Source organism: Mercurialis annua, linkage group LG5 (assembly GCF_937616625.2).
Source record: "Mercurialis annua linkage group LG5, ddMerAnnu1.2, whole genome shotgun sequence".
Lineage (NCBI taxonomy): Eukaryota > Viridiplantae > Streptophyta > Magnoliopsida > Malpighiales > Euphorbiaceae > Mercurialis > Mercurialis annua.
In genome coordinates this window covers 52,670,678-52,687,972 of record NC_065574.1, presented here as the reverse complement: position 1 = coordinate 52,687,972, position 17,295 = coordinate 52,670,678, and the positions used below count along the sequence as shown (strand labels likewise).

The following is a 17,295-nucleotide window of genomic DNA, read 5'->3' as shown; positions in this document are numbered from 1 at the left end:
TTTTCTCTAACTTTCTCTACTCTTCTCCTTCTCTTACTATGTATTTTCTAACTTCTCTCTTATTTATTCCTCTACTTCTATTTTCTCATCCCCTTTACTTTTCTTGGCTGCCAAACAGCCGCAACTATCCCTCGTCATGTCCAATAATCCAGGTACATGACACCGACGAACAGACTGTTAAATCACTAGAGGACTATAAATAACAGAAACCAACTCAGGTGAAAGGTTAATCATTAATGCATTTTTAAATATTGAATTCTAAACCTTTACATTATTCACTTTATGACTTTACTATCAGAATGATTTTTTAGACAACACCTGCATGGATCCTTCTACCATTATAATTGTGCAGGAGTTCAACTATTGGAGATATATTAGAAGTTTTAGAGTTAACAGTATTCATAGATATGGAGATTTTTTATTCAATTTTATGTTTCCAGTGATCTCTTACACTAAATTTTGCTTTTTAGTGAAAAACATGCATTCATTGTTCTTTTTCAAAACATTATGAGGAAGGGATAGGCATATTCAATCGGTTCAGTTTTATTCAGACAGTTAGGTTAAAACCAAACCAAAATTTCTCAAATCGACCAAACTAAAGTCCCTCAAGCTCAAAACCGAAACCGAAAATATTCTTTAGCCGTACCCGAACCGACCATAAAAATTAAATCAATACCGAACAGAGCCGAAAACCAGAGTTTTTTTTTTTAATTCCGGTCGGTTCGCTTAAAACTGATACAAAAAAAACAAAGGAAAAAATCAAATATTTGGTTCGTTGACACTTCGGTTAATTTAGGTTTGCAAAGTTCAAAACCAAAATTGAACCTGGAAAAAATTGAAAATTGAAACTAAACCAAACTATGATCATCGGTTCGGTTGGTTCGACATTTTGCTCACCCCTAGGAAGGAATGTGAAATACAATCACAGGTTAACCTAATATGTCCTGCAAAGACTAGAAAGAAAGCAAGGAAACAGACATCTATTTACCATGTTCAAAGCTGCAGTTGAGTCCTTTGGTTTTTTTTTTTTTGCCAAAGGAGTCCTTTGGTTTAAGTTTGCTTTTATAGGTCGGCTACATATTGGTGGACAGCTATAGGAGCCGTTAAAAATGTGTAAGATTTTTTAATGAACAAAGGATCATTTTACCCCCTCATCTTGGAACAAAGTATCAAAAACGTCCAAATTAGCAAAACCGGATCACTTTTACCCTGAACTTGTCAAAACCAGTACAAAAACACCCCTACGCTGACGTGGCACCTTAAATGGAGAGTGAGTTTCTAATTAATCATTATTCATTCTAATTAATTATAATTAACTCCTAATTAAATTCTAATTAATCATAATTAAATCCCAATTAATCTAAGGACCCTTTTAGAAATTTTTACACAAAAAAAATTACTTTTTTTATTTCCGGCGAAGAGGAGCTCTTCCTCCTCGCCGGAGAAGAGGAGCTGCTGCTAAGAACGGTCTCTGTTCTTGCCAAGAACAGATCCACGCGATCTGTTCTTGCCCAAGAACAGATCGCAACATCTGTTCTAGCCTCTGTTCTTGACAGATTGTTGGATCTGTTCTTGAAGGGCTGCTGCTCCAGGCGAGGAGGAGCTCCTCCTCGCCTGAAAACGGTTTTTTTTTTTCCGAAAATGAATTTTTTTTATTCCGAAGGATTGATTTTAATTTTTAGTGTATAATTTTTTTTTACGGTTTTTGATTTTATGAAATTATTGATATCTATATAAATTAAAAAAAATTGTAAAAAAAATTAAAATTGAAGGGTTAATTTGTCATTTTAAGCTTATTATTGAAGGGGTGAAATTGTTTTTTTTAATTATTAGGTATTAATTTAAAATGTTTGAAAAAAATTAGGACCATTTTAAACTTTCTTTTATTTAAAACCACCTTAAAAGAAAAATCACCTTTGAAAACCGGAGAGTGTATCTCACTCTCTTAAGTGAGAGTGGGGAGGGGGTTTTTTGTACCAAATTTGACAAGTTCAGGGTAAAAGTGACTCTATTTTGCTAATTTGGACGTTTTTAATACTTTGCGCCAAGTTCAGAGGGTAAAGTGATCCTTTGTTCATTTTTTAATCTGTAATAGTTAGGTCCATAAATAAAATATGGATCAGGTCTAGATAAGAAATTTCCACATGCATATTTATCATCTTTTCTAGTGGAAAACACATGTTAAACAAAACCAAAAGCTGAATTAGCATTAAGATATCATCATAAAAAGATCAGCCGTGTCCTCCACTTTTTGCCAGCCAGAAAATATGCATATGAATACTCATCATATTGGCTCGAAGTAACAAAGCACGAACACGAAATTTGGAGTTGAAAAATTATTTTTGAAAAAAAAAAAAAGTTGAAATGTAAGATTAGAGAAGTTACCATGCAATAGAGATTATTATGACTAAATTTGTTTCAAGTTGTACATAATAGATGAAACAAGGTACTCTCCTAGGTGTCTAAAACACATATGTAGCTCAATCAAGATCGAAAAGTAAATAACTAATTGAGCATGAATTTGTTAATTATGAGCGACAAACACAACATGAAGAAGAAAAAGTAAAATGCATGTATAGATTTATGCCATCAAAATCTAACTTTTTGAATTTATGAAACCCTAATACAAACTTGTAGTCACTTTAAAGAGTCCTGATCTAAAATTAATACACACATTGCTTTCTGTTCTTGCCGCCCTATTGTCTTCTCTAATCCAACACAGCATCGCATATAGTTTTTACGGATATTTGCCCATGTGAGAAATAATTTCTAAGGTTATAAGAACAGATAAAGTTTCTCAAAAAGTTTAGTAAATAGCATCTGAACTTTTGAATTGGCATGGATAAGAGGGCATTGAAATTTCTGGGTTTGTCTCAGCAAATGTAAATTCTAATCAACCATACTACAGTTATATGAATGTACTGGGAAATCATCCGTATCCATGATGCATCAACATCATCTTTAAGTCGGGCATTGGTTTTCGTAGGTCCATCATTGATCATGAACACGCAGTATGTTTTAGACCTTCCTAGGTCTTACCCAATGTTATTAATTAAACTGCAAGTTAGACTGAGCTAGGGGTGTAAACAAGCCGAGCCAAAACTCGAGCTCGAACGGCGACTTGAATAAGCTCGAGTTCCATAAAAGACATAATTATTGAGAAAATTATCATATTTGATGTATTTAAAAAAAAACATAACAAAGTAAGAAAATTATTTTCCAAAAAAAAAACAGAGAGTATGAAATTCAGCCAATTAAGATGATATACACCTAAATTTAGTATAAAGTCAACAAATTAGTATTCTGTGTGCGTAAGAGATTCATTTAGACTCGTTTACAATCACAAGCCTCACAAGTTTCTTTACCTGACTCGAGCTCGAGATCGACTTGAATTTTATTAGTCGATCTCGAGTTTTTTTAGAATCAATCTCGAGTAGCTCGCGAGTAGCCCAAAACTTTAACACCCCCTAAAATTGCATGAATTCAATTCATAGACGCGGAATTGATACCTAAGAATTAAATTTAACCTCTTATTGTGCATCCTAAAACTCGACAGACTAAGATCTCAAATTCAAGTCTCTATGTCTCCCTCCCCAAGATCAAATAAAAATCTTACATTATAATTGTCCTGAGCATTTAAACTCTAATGTCATCCTAATTTTATAAAAAAAAATATTAAATATTGACACCAGCCCTAAAATCTGTGGTATTTATATCAAGGAGCCAATTTTCTAGGCAGCCAAACGTGACTCCATACTTCCCTGAAGAGACAGGAAAGTTTATGAAGAAATTTTCAGTTAGAATCAGTAGTCTTCATATGAGGCTAGAACGCTACTTCTCCTAGAGTCCTAACTCATAGGTAATTGATTAGAAAATTAAAAATTTCTACAGACAGATGGCAAGAAACTGGCTAATCCTATCAAAGCAAAGAAAAGCGCAAAATTGGAAGCTATTAACAAAAACAAAAACCATATCTTTTGAGATAACTCAATTTTCCACACAAATTGTGACACATAACAGAGACATGGACCCACTAATAAGACTATTATGGAAGCAATAAGGTTCTTCAATTAATATCAAAAGTGGGGGGCGGCACTAACTGATAAAAATATAATTTCACTCAACCCCCCTTGATTAAGACTGGAAACTTAATTTTAGCCTAAAAATACCCCTATAAATCTCACCCATAGTTTTCGTTTATTCTCATCCTCAATCCTCTACTGCAATTCTTCTTGTTCTTCCTATATTTCTTCTATTTACCATTATTCTAAATACTTCTAAAAATGGCAAATTCACGCATCGCAAAGTTCCTTACAGAGGTTGCGCCACCTCAATACATTAGTGTCATGAGGCATAGAGCATCAAAGATGCTAGATACAATTAATGAGGAGGAGAGAGATGTTACCTCAGGCAATTCTCTTCCTTCTTCTCCTGGAACACCTACTTCCGCCAGCACTAGTGCTGCGACGACGGCAGCGGCAGCCGCCACTGCTAACTCCAAGTATTTTTCCAAAAGGATTCAAAGATCTTTTTCTATCTTTGAGAACTGAATACTATTTTCAACTTCTTTGTAACTTGTTGAGAATGTATTTCGCATCCTATCCCTTCTGTTGTTTTTTGGTTAAGGGAAAAGAGATGAAATGGCTTTTGCTTCCAGCGTACTTTTAATCAGTTTTAATGATGTACATAGTAGAATATTTTCAGCAATAATCATAAAGCTACTTGAACTTTTGAAATATTTGGTTTGTCTATCTACCCACCGAAGCATTCCCTTGTTTTGCTTACAGGAACACTTCATAATGATTGAATGATCATCAGCATTTCACTGTAATTTGGAGTGTCATGTTGTACCTGATAGTTGCTTGCCAATTTTTCTATGCTTTTACTTGATTAGTCTAGTTTCCAAATTGTCTCATTGAGATTTTCTTCTTAATAAAAAAAAAGACAGCTGAGAATATAAAGTCTAGATTGCCCTAAAAAATATGGCCTATGTGACTACAGTGTTCCTATATAATAGCTTAATTTCAAGTAAAAGATAAAATCACGGAGGATTTGAATTATATCATACGGCTATCATGCAATATTGGTTGTTCTAGAAATTTGAGAAAAAAGCAAAATGGTTAATTTACAAGCAAAAAATTCTACAGTTCTTTTTTAATGTCATCTCTCAGATCCCATAGCTGTTTGCACAGCGGTAAAGAGACAGTTTGACCAATTCTTTTGGTACTTTATTCCTAATTTCAACAAAATTACGTACCTAATAAGCCTGGGTTTTTGACGGAAAGGTTCCTATTGGGAAAAAAATTCTCATATAGTCCCCCTGGGCAAAGAAATTCCAGGATAGTGTCTGGGCCCATTGAATCCGCACCATTGAATTGCGGATTTCCGCAATTCAATATTGCGGATTGGTTAATCAGATTGATTAACAACTTTAATCAATCTGATTAGCACCAATTATTGAATTGCGGATTGGTGCTCCCCAATCACTGGAAGAAAAAAAACTTTTAAATCGTTTTAAAAAAAAAAAACCTTATTACAAAAGAGTTGTTGTTTTCAACCTTTACGCTTAATAATTCGAAACTAAAAATATATTGAAATTTAAATACAAATTTTACAGTCTTAATAAACAAAAAACAATAAAACATAAAAATTATGAAAAAATTTATTAATAAAAAAGTTTACAACAATATAGTATAAAATACAATAAAACTAATCTCGAAATCGGCTCGGACACCGCATTCACACCCTCATGTCGTAACCCTGTTCAGTATGTCGGTGGCGCGAGCTATCAATCACTGCTGAAGGACGATGACAGTGACAAGGGCGATGGCGATGGCAATGGCTGAGACTATAACACAGTGACTGATAGCTCGCGCCACCGACGGACTGCGCAGGGTTACGACATGAGGGTGCAAATGCGGCGACCGAGCCGATTTCGAGATTAGTTTTATTGTATTTCACACTATATTGTTTTAAACTTTTTTATTAATAAAATTTTTCACAATTTTTTATGTTCTATTGTTTTTTGTTTATTACGACACTGTAAAATTTGTATTTAAATTTCAATATAGTTTTTAGTTACGAATTATTATGCGTGAAAATGGTGAAAACAAAAACTCTTTCGGAATAAGTGTTTTTTAAAACGATTTAAAAAAGAATATTTCATGTCAATGATTGGGCAATAATTGCCCAATCATTGACCTGGATTATCTCCCCAATGATTGGGGAGACAAAAGTACTCCCCAATCATTGGAGAGCGCCAATCCGCAATAAAATATTGCGGACTGAATATTGTAAATCAATATGATTAACCAATCCGCAATATTGAATTGCGGATTGGGTATGAATCCGCAATTCAATATTGCGAATTCAGTGGGCTTAGGCACTATCCTGTAATTTCTTTGCCCAGGGGGACTATACGGGAATTGTTTTCCCCAATAGGAACCCTTCCATCAAAAACCCTAATCAGCCTTTGGGGACTCTAAAATTTCAAATTATGATTCCTAAAGACCCGTCATTCACAAAATTAGAATCTTGCTAGACAGCTCATTTTAAGTATTTGATAATGGAGAAAAATAATGATGTGAAATATAACAATGATGGTACAAAAGAAGGATTTTACACTTGGATTATGTTATGACGAATTTCCTTGTCAAAATGATAAGTTTAGCTACTTCTAATCATCGTATATCCTCTAACTGACCTGAATACACCAAAAAGACTCTGAAATATAGAACCAAGATTGATGAATAAAGCTAGTCCTTGATTGATTTTTTCCTCTTCTCCTTGGCCTGCCTTTGAGATTTTAAACCAGATCTATGTTTCCTGGACGTTTCGGATTGAACTTTCTCTTTTAGTTTCTCCATCGCTGACACATCAAAAAAGGAACAAACAACTAAGTTTCTAGGTGCATCAAATAAGATTGGATTTTATTGAGCAGAAGTTTACATGGAATCCTTGTCCACGCAAAAAAAAAACTTCTTAAGGATATCCAAGTAAATTGTTTTAAAACTTGCATCTTAGAGTACCTTGTTTCTGAAATATGCCCTTATAATGTTAAAGGGAATCACAGAAGATACAAAAAAATAAGTGCCAAATCATCATTCAGAGTGTGGTATAATTGGTATCACCATATTAGGAATGTAACCAACCAATTTATTTGGGATGAGCTTAATTGATTTACATCGAAGATTTAACTAGTCGTTAAGTTCAGTACTAGCTAAATGGACTTGTAGAGTCTTCACATTGTTCAAACTCGTCTGAACTAAAAAATCTAAAGAGTATACATCAATCATCAATGTAATTTCATTTGTATCGAGCACAAAGCTATTAATATTTAATGCCATTATTAGCTTCATATGAAAAGAAGAGCCAAGAAATTACCAGACTCGTAGCTAGAGTGAAGAGACTCGATGGAATTAGAAGGAAGAGAATAAACTGGAAAAGATTCATTGTCAGCCTTCTGTAATAATTTCCTGAAATGCCTTACCTGCATAATTGAAAAGATAAAAAAAATTATAAACTGTTGATAGATGATTATCTAAACCACGAAAAGATGAGTATGTCTTTATTATTGATATTTTATGTTTGTCTTTTATTCATCCATTCTATGTTCGAATATCAAGCAAGAGAGAAAAGGACAAAGTACATGAGCCCATGCAGGTAGTAAACCTGAACATCATACCTCATCTTTATGCAACAATGTGAAACAGCGCCCAACCTGGCTTGCTCTCGCTGTACGGCCAGCCCGATGTATATATGTCTTTATGTAAGTAGGTTTATCATAGTTAATGACATTTCTCACCCCTTCAACATCCATCCCACGAGTCATTGCATCAGAAGAAACGAGTACCTGAATCTTTCCTTCCCGGAAGGCCTTCAAAGTCTTGCTGCAGCGTGTTACTTGCATTACATTCCAATTTATCAAGTAATTTGAAACAGCCTCAAGACCTTATTACTTTTTAATTCAGCAATATAAATGCCAATACATATTTAGCATAGGGTATCAAAACTATAAACAGAATAGATAATTTACCTTCTTACGGATTGATGTTGAAGACGGGAATACTCCTTGACCTTCACTTTTAAATCATCAAACAATTTTAACAAGGTGCAAAGCCGATGAGTCGACTCCACAGATGATGCAAAAACGATGCACTTCTCCCCTCCTAAATTTTGTAGCAGGGCAAGCAGGTATAGAGGTTTCAGGTTGGGCTCACAAATCTGCATTAAAGATGGGCAAATTTAATTTCAGCAGAGAGAAAATTCAATAATAGTGTTTTGGACACCATTCCTACTGGAAACTATGCTTTCTTTCAGAAGAGTGAAGCTTTAACCAATGGAAAATTGACACGGCTAAACATTAATTGATTTTAATCGAGGAATTTAACAGCCAATCTTGAAGTGTGTAACTTTTATCACGTCTATTTTTCATATAACAGGTATAATTTTAAAATCATACCACACTGTAGGATTCCAGTTTTTCAGGCAGCTCATAACGCCTTTGCCCGGTTGTTAGGAACAAAGGATGGTGCAAATCAAGTTGACCAAGCTTGCTTGGATCTTGGGTTAATGTAGCAGATAAAACCATCTTTGCAAGTCTTGGATAGGATTTCCCCTTAAACCCCCTTTCAACACCACTGAAACAAACAGGTACAATGGTAATTAGTAGATTATAAGCATAATAAGATTAATATTTGACATTATAAGAATGAAAATTTTAAAAGAACGGAGATGCAAAATATATTCAGGAATCTAATTAATGTGCCCTGTCCCAAAGATCATATCATAGCATCATTTCCAGCATCAGATCAGAAATTATTCAATTTAAACATCAATAGATAGCAAGTATAATTGAATTGACCAAAAAAGAAAGATGTTAATTGTTGTAAAACATAATGCATAATCATGTTTGTGGCACAAGCAAGAGATGTGAAAGTGCAGGAATGGAGGATGATAAACAGAAAGAGAACTCACCATCTCCTTATGGTTTTCAAAGGACCACCAAATGTAGGAGCTATGAAATTATAAGCATGAGGCAGGATACTTTCGTCAAGAGAACTGGTCATTTTGAGCACAGTAGGAAGCCAAGATTGGTATGCCTCTCTAAGCAAACGATCTGTTTCATCGACAACCTAAAATAGCTTAAAATAAGAAAATGTCTTTGCTACAAAACCAACATATACAAACAGAAGTTTACAAGATAAAATCTTAGGTTCTAGCATGCCTGTAACCAAATAAGTCATTTAATAGTTCAATTTCGTTTCCAGAATGAGTTGCACTGTGATCAATCACAGTGAAAATCAGAAGATTTATGATCAACTTGACATCAACATTCAATCCAAAGAAGAATTAGAACGTACAAAACCTACATATTCATAAGATCATGCAAGTTCAACATCCATCACGCAAACAGTTCCTCGTCAATGAGATTTTAACAAGTGAAAACCATATACCAAGGGAAATGCACAATATATCTACAAGTATTCTATTTACAAAGGAATTAGCTTCTGCAGAGTACACTATATCAAATTAAGATAAAGAGATGACCAAACTAATGCTAACAATAATCAGGTTAGAACATTCCGAAACTTACAAGATAACGAAGGTGCTCAAGCGTGAATCCCTTCGTGTTAGTAATATGATCCATTAGCCGCCCTGGTGTTGCAACCAAAATATCAACCGAACTAACTAACTCTTGCATGAGCATAAAATCATCCGGATCATAACAAATGCCAGCCTCAAGCTTAGGTCTCTTAATAAGCTCACTAATTTCACTAGCAATTGAAGATTGACCAACAGCTAAACCAACCGATAATCCCACAGCAGGTGCAAGTTCATCAAAAACTTGCTTAACCTATACAACACGCAACACACAAAAACTAAGCCACCTGCAATGCCTACTAATAATTGACTAATTAGCATGTCCAAAAACAAATGACCAGCTACCTGTAAAGCTAAATCGCGAGTCGGCAACACAATTAATGCGCGAAGACACTGGATAGAACGAGTCGAAAGTAATTGCAATATAGGTAAAGCGTAAGCTAAAGTTTTACCGCTTCCTGTAGGTGAATTTATGCAAAGGTCTCTTTCAAAATTACCAGGTCCAATTATTTCTTGCCAAACAGCTACTTGAACTGGAAATAATGATGTGAAATTCATCTGCTCTAAAGCTTCTTTTAATCTAAATAAAAGGCAAATAATTCAAATTATACTTTAATTTCATATATAAGCATTTGAACTATGAAAATGCGTTAGGTAAGTATGCAGTACCTGTGATCAAGGCACGGAATGAGATTAAGCGAGCATTCTTCGACTTGTTTAACGTCAACTGGACATCTCATCCATGGTAAAACTGGTATACTTCTTTTCAATGTTTTCGATTCGTCGTCCATTGTTGATTATTTCTGTTTGAAATCGCTAAACCCTGGTAATCAGTAAACCAATTAGGGTTTTAGATGAAGAAGATGAGAAGTTAGTGGGCTTTATTTGGGCCTACAAATCTGATTCTTGGGCTTAGATTCAGCCCAATCGATACCTCGTGTTTTGTTTGTTTGATGTAATTAGGGGTGTGCAAGAACTAACCAATTCGATTTGTCGAACTAAACTGAATCGAACTAAAATAGTAAATAATAGGGTTAATTTTATAAAAAAATTACGAACTTTACATAAATTTTCATTTTAATCACAACCTTTAAAAGTTGACATTTAAAGGCACGACCTTTTATTTTGTTTCAAATCTATCATCAAAATAAAATTCGGTGTATTTTTTCTAACGAAAAATTACTAATCCTACATACACTAGCCGAAAGATAATAATAATTGGTGTCGATTTATAATTTGGATCTTTATTTAATGGTTTAATGAAGAATTTAGTCAAAAAAAATACACTAAAATGATAGATTTGAAAAAATTTAAATGGCATGGTTTTATATGGAAAATTTTAAAGGTCGTGATTAAAATAAAATTTTGTGTAAAGGTCATAATTTTTTTATGTAATTAACCCCAAATAATATTTAGTTGTAGATTTGGTTCAATTTGATTTAGATTTTATATATTTGAACCGAATTAAAAGGCAAATATATTTTATATGTATGTGCATGCATACTCGTCTTTCTATATCAGGTTATCAGATTTAATCTGTAATTTACACTTATAACTGTTTTGATTTTGAGTTAATATAAATATGTTGATTTTTTAATTTTTATAATTTAAAAAAAAAGATGAAAAGGAATAGGTATTGAAATGGAACATAAGTTTATACTCCCGTAAATATAGGAAAATTGCAAAAATAGTCTAAAATCAACAAAAAAAGTAGAAATATTTTTTCTTAATGTTTATAATTCAATATTTTCATTTTATATTTAAAATAGTTCAATTTGTACACTCCATATCAAATTTGGAGATATTATCAAAAAATATTGAATATATGAATAATGCATCTTTGGAATATATGTTAATTTTAATATATTTTCACATAAAAAACTGAAAACATTAAGTTGAATTCAAAGCGCATTTTTTTAAAATTAAAAGATTTTTTAAGTGATTTTACAGTTTTTGCAAAAAAAAAATCTACTCCCTTTATCTCATAATAATTTTTATCTACTTTTAATTATAATTTGCTTATCAAAATTCTAATAGTCTTATGGCTTATTGATATACAAAATCGTGGATTTTAGCGTGTTTTGCTAATTTACGCGAATTTTATATTTTGAAAAATTAAACGTGAACTATTAGTTTTTGTAATTTTAGACACCGAGCAATTTTCTGTTTGAGAAATGCTGATGCGTACACCGGTATAACCATTGTTTCGGCGTCCACGTCATCATTTTTTTAAAAAAAATATTCAATGTTAAAATTGCAAAAAAATCAAAAAATGGTGTATTAATTTGCCTACATTAAAACTTAATGTTATATTTAAAAACCATGCTAAAATTCGTGATTTTTCACGTTATTGAGCCTAGTTTTATTCCAATTTTATATCAAATAAAAATTATGTGTTTTTAAATTTAAAAATCTTATAATAAATATATATATCATTATAATTAGGCTAAATCCATTCTGAAATTCTTGTACTATTATTTTTTATTTTACTCAAACTTTGACAATTTTTTTTGCATTTAAGTGATCTTATAACTATTTATATTGTATACATGTGGTCTTTTTAAGCATAAAACGACGACCTTTTTTGGAGTTTCATCTGCAAAAGAACCATAAAGGTACAAATTAAATAGTAAAATGATCACTTAAATGTACAAAATTTATCAAGAATTAAGTGAAATACAAACTAATAATATAGGAATTTTAGCTATCTAACTACGAAAATGTATTATGAAAAAAAAAATTATTTTATCAATGATTCAAAAATCATCCATTCATTAAATATGCTTAACAAACATCATTTTGTAACTTTAGTCCAAAATTCCTTAATAATTGTTTATGATTAGTCACTATTTAAACATAATCTAGTACGAGTAATTTTTTTAATTAAAAAGATTATCTAATATTAGTGCTATCATGATTGATAAAATCAAAGGTTATATGTTAATGATTTTTGGTATTATCGGCAGTTGCTACGTGTCGATTTTAAGTAACTATATATGGACATGGATTATCCACTCTAATCAATCAAGTGATTGTATTGTTATGCACAAATATTAGAATAATCAACTTAATATTGTAATCACCACACGTCACGTACAATAACTTTTATCTATCTGCTGGCATGTACTTGTTGGTTATATTAATTTATAAATTTGTTTATTAAAATAAAAATGAAAAATAGTTCTAAATTTCTCAAATCAAATTATAATAATCTAATCCTATTATTGATACAGCTACTTGCAATATTAAGACGGACGCTTCAGGATTAAAATCCTTTTAAGTTCATTTCAATTTAAATGAGTTAAGTTTACGATCTTCAACTTTTATTATAAAATATCAAAAAAAAAATGGTCAAGTTTTGTATGTTTATCTATATTATTTATTTTAAAGCAAATTACTTTAAAAAAAATTATATTTTTATAATTAGCAGTTTGATATCTTTTATTTGAAAATCAAATAATATAATACCTCACTTTCAATTCCTTCAATGATTGGGAGTTTTTATTAGTTCCGTTAATAATTTGATATTCACTTTCAAACAATTTGATATCTCACTTTCAATTATGTCAACGATCTGATACCTCATTTTTAATTCTGTTAACAATTTGATACCTATATTTAACAGAAGATTATAAGTCTTTGAAAAACTAAAAATAAAGTACCAAATCATTTGGTTTTCAAATAAAAAAATACTAAAATAGATTATGACAAATATGAAAAGTTTTAAAGTAATTTATTTTTATTTTATAATAAATGGAGTAAACTCATTGAAAATGACCCATCAAATTAAAATGAATATTAAAAAATTGCAATCCGACAATTTAACACTCCAGTTTTTACAATTGCTAATGACTTTATTAGCATTTTCTAAAAATCTTTTTGTTTTTCTTTTTACTATTTACTACATTATATAATTGTCTTTCTTTAACACAATCTATTATTTTTCTAACTCTTTTATTTTCCAACTCTTTGATTATATCATGATTAACTTTTCCTAAAATTTAATATTTTAAATCATTTTCATTTACTAATCTTTTTTTTGGATAAATTTCATTTACTAATCTTATTAACTCATTTATTCTACAATTTCATTTTATTTGAAAAATAAATTCATAATTCAATTTCTGTATCATTTATTTGACCTATATATACAACATGATATGATACATATTACTTTTTTCATAAAACTTATAATTTTTTAACTTTAAGAAATAAAATGTTTTCTTCTCTCATATGTGTGCATAATTTTAGACAAACTATAGATTTAAAACAACCCAAAAAATATAAAATCGTACATAAATCAGACAATTATAAAATACATAAAAGTTAATCTCTCCAGTTTTTTTTCATCTAGCCAAAATAATAACGTATTGAAAAAGTGTTATTTTTGTTTTAAATTATAAATATAAATACTTAATATAATTCTATTAGTTAATATTTGAGAGTTTTAACCATCAACAAAATATAATATAGATTTAAAAGATAATGATTAAGATCATTTTAAAATAATTAAAAACAAGTTATTGTCGATAAATACAATTGGCTTGGCTACATGAACAAATAAAAGAAATGAAGAAAGTAATATATAAAATCGTGACATAGAAAGATAGTCTATAATTTTTATAATATCTTGAGAAAAAATATAAATTAATCATCACAAAAATGAGTGGACTTCATTGATAAAATAAATACTAAAATACAAATATATATGTTCAATTTGTATGCATAGAATAAGCCAATAATTCTTTATTTCATTGATTGACATGCCGTATTAACACAATTAAAGTTTAGATGTGTTGACATTAATCATTAAACATAATTATATAAAATCAAAAAAAATTTAAAAATAATACTAGTATAGATTATGTTAAAAGAGGACAATCTCAGAATATAACAAAAAATTTAGCAAGGAGTATAATAAAAAAATCAAAATCATTAAGGACTAAGAAAAGAACTGGAGTGCAATTATCATTGGTTTAGTGCAAAATATCTTACATGTAATATTATTACTATAGTACTATGTTTATAGAGAAAATTATTAATATTATCTCTTATTCAGAGCTAGATATACTTTCGCCATGAAAAGTTTTGTACTTTTAGAAAGTATATTAATGTGAGGTTTTAAAATTAGAAATTTTTGATTTAAAATTTCATTCAAACACGTCTCAGGTTAATTTAACACATTAAAAAAGCATGACATGTTCTAGAAGACTATAAGTATACTTTTCAGAAAGATTTATGGTTCAAGGTAGCAAGAGAAGAAGATGAATTGTCATCAAAAGGTGACAAATTCAAACTTTTGGAATGACCAAATGCTAGCCATAGCAATTTCAATTACTCCCAGTATTTATAATTTTCGTGTTTTAAAATGTGAAAATTATATAATTAATATAATTTTTATGTTTGGACTATATATTAAAATCCATATATTTTGTTAAATATATGGATTTTAAATAAATAAAAATAAAAAATTACTGAATTTAAAAATTATATTGTTTAAAATAAACATAAAATTGATGAATATTTAGAAATATATTCAGAATAATTAAATATTAAAAATTATAAATTTAATTTTTTCCGCTTAAAATGTGGGATTATAAATGAAATATTATGAAGCATGAATGATTTTGAAAATTTATGAATTTTCACATTATTTTTTCATACGAAAACATGAATTTTAGTTAAATTTATAAATTGTGCAAAATCTTTATTCCTCCAAAATTCTCTAATCTAAAAAGTGCTCAAATAATTTTTATTTTCATTTTATAGATGGCTGAAAAATAGTCACCTCTTACTTTATACTAGTTTTGCATTACGTGCTATGCATGTGGCTCGTAACGTAACTCGTCAATGAACATATTAGTAAATTTATTATAATTATATCAATTTTTATTTATAATTAATATTAAATTAGTTAAAAAAAATTATAAAAGTAAATATAATATAGTTCGGTTATTTTTTTTCCATACTGAATTTATATTTCTTTTGGTTTTATAATAACCATAATTAAATAATTAACTTAATTTTATTAATAATATCTTTAAAAATAATAAGATAAAAATTTAAATAATAATATATTGACCAAATACAATATGTTAATTTTGTAATCAAATCAAATTAAAAGATAGGTATTCCTACTAATTTGGAGACAATTTAGTTATTTTTTACATACTAAAAATTAAATTGGAGATAATTTAGCTACCTATTCTAATTAGGACTAAATTGGAGATAATTTAGCTACCTATTCTAATTAGGACTTTAATTATAATAGTGATTAATTAAAAAACTAATTAGTTAATGACAATAAAACCTTTATTTAGTAGTAAACTGAAAAGGATTATTCAGTAAATTTGCATGCCCCCCCCCCATCCGTGCTTTTATATATAGTACTAGTTTTTCCCCACGTGCTACGCACGTGAGCGGCATTTATATGACCCGTTATTTATATATTAACTATTATTTAAATTATTTAACACGTGAGCGACATTTATATGACCCGTTATTTATATATTAACTATTACTTAAATTATTTAAATATTCACTATAGTTTGTATTGAATTATTATAAATTATTAAAATTGATATTATAGCACGAGATGATATTTACATGACCCGTTATATATAGTGAATATCACTTATATTGATAATTGTTATTTTAAAATTAGATTAGTAAATATAATATTTTAATTTCAATAGCCAACCTTTTCATTTAACTCCTTGTTATTGTTTTCTTTGCATTTAAGAGCATATAGATTCAAAATCAGCCAAATAAATAAGAAACAACATGAACTGAATTCAGCTCCTCCTATGTTTAGATAAATTTATAACTTTGGCTAATTCTTAACACATATTGCTCAAACCAAATTAATTCAACACCATAAATTAATTGGTCGATACAGAATCAATAACTAATTGTTATGGTGATATGATACTTAACAAACCTTAAAACACAGATCTTAATGTTCAAAGGTAATATGTATTGGAAGTGCAACAAAATCTACATGAAAACTCAGACTGAAGGTATAGTATGGGAAAAGAAATTGAATAATTCTAAAATGATAACAATAAATACTGATAAAAATTGAAAAAGGAATCGTATTACAGCATTAGCATCATCGAACTGAAGCAAACTAATAGAAAATCATGCGCTCACATCAATATCGATAACTCTGATAACACCATATACTATAATAAAAGCCACGAGCAATTTCTTTATTTTGCCATTTATAATTAGACTCCTACTTATATAACACTTCCACTGAATATTAAATTGTTATTTAGTTCAATTAGACTTCTATTTATGTTATACATATACTATGATAAAAGCCACGAGCAATTTCCTTATTTTGCCATTTATAATTAGACTCCTACTCATATAACAATTAAGACATCGACTGAATATTAAATTGTTATTTAGTTCAATTAGACTTTCTATTTATATTATAATTAGATTTGTACTATTAGACTTCTACAGAATTTAGTTAATTTTTATATTACAATTAGAGTTCTATTTATATTACAATTAAATTTGTACTTAACTTCGTAATTTTTTTAATTATTGAAGGCTAATGTTGTAAATTTGCCTGTCCCCCCTCACACTTATAGAATAGTTATAGATAGATAGATGTGCCAAACTGCCTTCTCTAGCCGCCTTCTCTTTTTTTTTTCTCTAACAAACCCTAGCCGTTTAGAG

At 29.8% G+C, this 17,295-nt stretch overlaps 1 protein-coding gene across 1 annotated transcript; it reads right to left on the bottom strand.

Annotated features, from left to right (window-relative positions):
- Positions 1-6,566: 6,566 nt before the first annotated feature.
- Positions 6,567-10,436, bottom strand: LOC126679807 (DEAD-box ATP-dependent RNA helicase 1). Its single transcript, XM_050374791.2, has 9 exons — positions 10,273-10,436; positions 9,949-10,183; positions 9,596-9,856; positions 8,977-9,134; positions 8,462-8,639; positions 8,036-8,223; positions 7,685-7,889; positions 7,384-7,489; positions 6,567-6,868 (listed from the first exon to the last, which is right to left on the bottom strand). Exons 1-9 carry the CDS (start codon positions 10,392-10,394, stop codon positions 6,756-6,758), a joined length of 1,566 nt encoding a protein of 521 aa, XP_050230748.1. The 5' UTR covers positions 10,395-10,436; the 3' UTR covers positions 6,567-6,755.
- Positions 10,437-17,295: the final 6,859 nt, after the last annotated feature.

Coding starts and splice junctions, on each gene's coding strand:
- LOC126679807 (XM_050374791.2), bottom strand. CDS start 10,394: ATGGACGACGAATCGAAAACATTGAAAAGAAGTATACCAGTTTTACCA. Junction 10,184..10,272: donor ATTCCGTGCCTTGATCACAG/GTACTGCATACT, acceptor CCTTTTATTTAG/ATTAAAAGAAGCTTTAGAGC. Junction 8,640..8,976: donor TTGAAAACCATAAGGAGATG/GTGAGTTCTCTT, acceptor TGTTTGTTTCAG/TGGTGTTGAAAGGGGGTTTA.